Raw genomic sequence first — 4243 nt, 5'->3', positions numbered from 1 at the left:
ATTGCGGTTACCAGGCGTCCAGGCTCATCTTGTATTCTTGTCTATAATCTACTATCTAAAAACTAACTGAATTGTCCATACATGTCACATATAGTTTCATTTTTAGTGAATCAAATCAAAGGAAAAAAAGCAAATCTGACGAAAAAAAGGAAAAAAAAAAAAAAAAAAAAAAAAACAAAGAAATTAACGTGCCAGTTGGCTCGTGCAGTGCACGCGCCCGACTGGGCGCTTTAAGTGCACAAAACGCGCAACACTACGCCTCTCTTTTGTTGTTTCTCTCTCTTGCGGAACCTACAAAAAATCAAGTTCTTGCATGACAACTCAAACCTTCTATCTCCACTTTTTTCTCTCTCTTTCACGTGGCAAAAAGGCTGCAAAAATCTTTAAAAATCCTCCTATTGGAATGCTCTTAGAGCATCCACAATGGTGGAGTCTTTTTTTTTTTTTTTTTTTTTTTTTTTTGTAGTTTTTGTATGTGTGATTATGAAAGAGAATATGGGAGGAAAAAAAAAAAAGAGAAAAAATAAATAAATAAACAAAACTGTTTAAAAAAAAAAAAAGTATGTCAAGCGCGCTTGTCTGCGTGCCTGAAGCACCCGACGTGGCTTTGCTGTGCGCGAAACGCCCACAGCTGCGACTCTCTCTCTCATTTATTTCTCCTTCCTTGGGAAGAGAAATAACCCTCCCTTGCAAGAGGAGTTGCCCCTCTCTCTACGCCATGTTGTCTGTCTAACCTAAAAAATCATGAATAAACTTCAAATAATCTGCTGATATTGATGCTTTTAGAAGCTTGGTATGCCATAGAATATTCAACTAGATCAATAACAAACATTGAGACATGTCTAATTGCTTGACCACGAGTTAAAGAATGTGCCTATACATACTACCAACAAGTTCACAGTGTAAGCATTGAGTGTTGTTAAAAATGAACTTATATTAATGTCTACCTTATCCTTGAACAATATAATTCATTAATAATATATTGGACCAACATAATTAAAACGCATAAAGATTATAATTTTTTTTTAATGAAACGACAAAATTAGTTAGAATGAGAGAGACAAATATATATAAATAAAATAGTGTGTATACATATAAATATAGAGAGAGTGAGTGAGAGAGAAAGAGAAAGAGACAATTCCAATAACATCAATGTTCTTTACATTGGTTCGTCACACGTTATCCAAATATTTGTCACCCCCATTCAACCTACTTAAAAGAATCTTCACAATTGGATAGACACATGTATTCACACTCGTAAATTAAACATAAAAAATAAATAAAAAATAAAAGTCAAACGATGAAAACTAACAAATAAAATAAAATAAAATAAAATAAATAAACATGACATTTATGATTTGGTGACGAAGCGGGTCGGGTCGGGGAATGAAGAATTGAATTTTTTGAAGGGCAATATCGTCAATTCAGAGATGGGAATTTGATGCACCTCTGGGAAAGAAAAACCTTGCAATCATCCTTGGGAGCGATGGTCGGGACATAGGCGATGTCATCACAGCCGTCGGTTCGGTGGCGCCTGAAATCAATCAGGGCCGTGAAAACGGCGATGAAGAGCATCAGGTGGTTAATGGCGTATCTCTGGCCGACGCACTGGTGGGGCCCAGCCCCAAAGGCTAGAAAGTTTTTCTTGTAAACCCGGTCCTCTTGCCGTTCTTCCATGAACCGCTCCGGGTCGAACTTCTCCGGTTCAGGGAACCCCTGAAACGACGAGTCAAGAACCGACGGGAAAACGATGGTGCCTTTGGGCACAACGTAATTCTCCGTCAACGGGAAATCCACCCCGGCAATGTGAGGCACCAGCGTCGCCGGAGCTCTGAACCGCAGAACCTCACGCGCCACCGCCTCCACGTACTTCATTTCCCTGAGGTGCTCGGCGGCGATGGGCTGCTCCGATTCCGGCGACCAGAACTTCTTCACCTCCGTTCTCACCCTCTCCAGAACTCCTGGGTGAGACTCCAAGAGCGTCACCGCCCACAACAGAGAGGAAGTAGAAGCGTCCTGCGCCGCGAACAGGAAATCGAATAAATGCCCGCCGATTTCTTTGGGGTTATAAACAAAACCACCGGCGGCGGCGCCGCCGTTCTGTTTCGCTTCGTTCATTTCCCTAATCGCTTCTTGCATCCAGAAATCAATGAGGCAAGTGGGTTCTTCTCCGGTCTCCATCGTCTTCTGGCTCTGTTCCGCACAGAGCGAAAGCGTCTCCACCAGCCTATCCACCGCTCTCCGGGCGTTTCTGAAAGCGAAACCGGGGAGGTCAATCGGGAGCTTCATCAACCCGACATTGAAGTAAGTATAATCCACATTGAATCTCCGGCGGGCCTCGCCGCTCAAATACGGCCCGGCAAACACGGTCTGGGAGGTTTCCAAGTTCATGTCACGGCAGAGAATGCGGAGCGGGATCGGCTCCGACGGCGAATCCGAAGACCTCCGCAGCCAGCACGCCAGGTGTTTGATAATAATCCGCTGTTGGATTTCCGTGTAGGTGGCCAGCGCTTTGGGGGTGAAGTTGGGGGCGATTCTCCGGCGAAGGTCCTTATGCTCCTGCCCGAACATATATATGAGGTTATGCTCGCCGAAGAGCTTCTTCCCGAAGGGGTGGCCGATGAGGTGGAAGGCGTCTGGGCGGACATTGGAGAAGACCTTGTGGGAGAGGTCGGAGGAATGGATGTAGAGAATAAACCGGCCGATGATGTAGTTGACGGAAATGCCAGCGCCAGTGGTCTTCGCCAGGGCGGACTGATCATCCCAGAATTTTGTCGGATTAGTGACTAAAGTGACCACATTTCCGATGAACGGAAACACGAACGCCGGGCCGGGAAGAAACCTCTTTTTTTTCAGGTAAGAGATCTGTTCAAGAAGAAGAACCAGCGCTAAGAAGGCAACTAAATATGGTACGTATGGCGACAGCACTGCCCATATTGAGTTCTCCATTGAAGAAATTTTGACAATAAACTCTCTCTCTCTCTCTACATTAATATTGATGGCGCTTTTTATAGGGCAGAGAGAGAGAGAGAGAGAGGTCAAATGAGGATTGTTGGTCAATATAAGCAACTGAAGAAAATTCTGGAGGCCAATTACGAATTGCTTAACAGCAGAAGAGAATTCAAGAATCAAGAAGATTGCAGTGGGTGGGTTTCTCTTATAGGGTGTGGTTGGCTGACCAAAGATTAGTCAAACGTTCAAGAATCGAGAATTCAAATTGGAGCTGAGTTCCAAGGAGAAGGGGCTGCGGGGGAACAGCTGAAAGGAGCGGCGGTGAATGGGCGGAAAGGAGGGTGGAAGATGGTGGTTTTGGAATGCAATTGTTATATCATGGACTAAAGTTCGTACGGGGATTTCTCTAGTATGTTTGTTGGGTTACGTAACAGTAAGTTAGAGGTTTTTGAGTTAAAATAAATGTATAGAAAATGCTAAAATCTACAATCTAGCATGTATTTATAAAGGGTGCGAGGAGGGCACATGCTAATCCCTCGACATATACGGTACGTGAAGCGCATGCACAAAGTAAAGTTAGGGCTTGACCTGTCCGTCCACGCACGTGTTGAGAGATTCATGATTTCACTAGACTTACCGCTATTGAATTTTGCAAAGAGAACTATGCTTAAGGCTTTAAGTATCTCAGGATGCTCGACATCGACCTAATATGAGAGTGATAAGTATTGATCTCCGCTTGATAGTGAAATTACACTCGGTTTGAGATTTAGGTCGGGTAAGTGCAGGAAGAGGTTAATCATGCTCGGACACGAATCTACTCGTTCGATAGGTTCGGTACCGATCATATGTCTGCTACGGTATGGTTGAAAATAACATGTTATGTGTTTATCGTTAACATAATTTGTTCTTACAATTAACAGTTTATGTGACTATAGTTATCATGTTATGTGTTTGTAGTTATTATGTGATGTGTTTTCAATGTGTTTACAAGTACAAAAATAATTAATTATATCAACTATAGATACAAAATCTAAACATTATTTTTGAGGTGAATGGTTGATAGCCAACTGGATTTAGGAGGAAGTGATGTGGAGGATTCTTATCATCGTCTTCGGCTCTTCGCAAGAGACAACCATGTGGGGCTTGCTTGCAATGTCACTTCAATATCCATTTACCGATTACAACGTTAAAGATTGGAATTAACAAAGAGCAGCAAGCTCTGTGGGAATCCTTTTTTTTTTTTTCTTTTTTCTTTTTCTTTTTTAGCTTTCGAACAACCTAGGAGATTGAA

The 4243-nt window shown here is 42.8% G+C and overlaps 1 protein-coding gene across 1 annotated transcript; it reads right to left on the bottom strand.

Annotated features, from left to right (window-relative positions):
- Positions 1-1120: 1120 nt before the first annotated feature.
- LOC109192033 (cytochrome P450 710A11-like) lies at positions 1121-2995 on the bottom strand. The gene has a single exon (XM_019342656.1). It carries the CDS (start codon positions 2947-2949, stop codon positions 1420-1422), a length of 1530 nt encoding a protein of 509 aa, XP_019198201.1. The 5' UTR covers positions 2950-2995; the 3' UTR covers positions 1121-1419.
- Positions 2996-4243: the final 1248 nt, after the last annotated feature.

The sequence above is a fragment of the Ipomoea nil genome, unplaced genomic scaffold (genome assembly GCF_001879475.1).
Source record: "Ipomoea nil cultivar Tokyo-kokei standard unplaced genomic scaffold, Asagao_1.1 scaffold1735, whole genome shotgun sequence".
Taxonomy (NCBI): domain Eukaryota; kingdom Viridiplantae; phylum Streptophyta; class Magnoliopsida; order Solanales; family Convolvulaceae; genus Ipomoea; species Ipomoea nil.
The sequence above is the reverse complement of the archived record's forward strand: the minus strand, read 5'-3'. Positions and strand labels throughout refer to the sequence as shown.

Bases quoted from the DNA above. Each gene is read 5' to 3' on its own strand.
- LOC109192033 (XM_019342656.1), bottom strand. From the start codon at position 2,949: ATGGAGAACTCAATATGGGCAGTGCTGTCGCCATACGTACCATATTTA.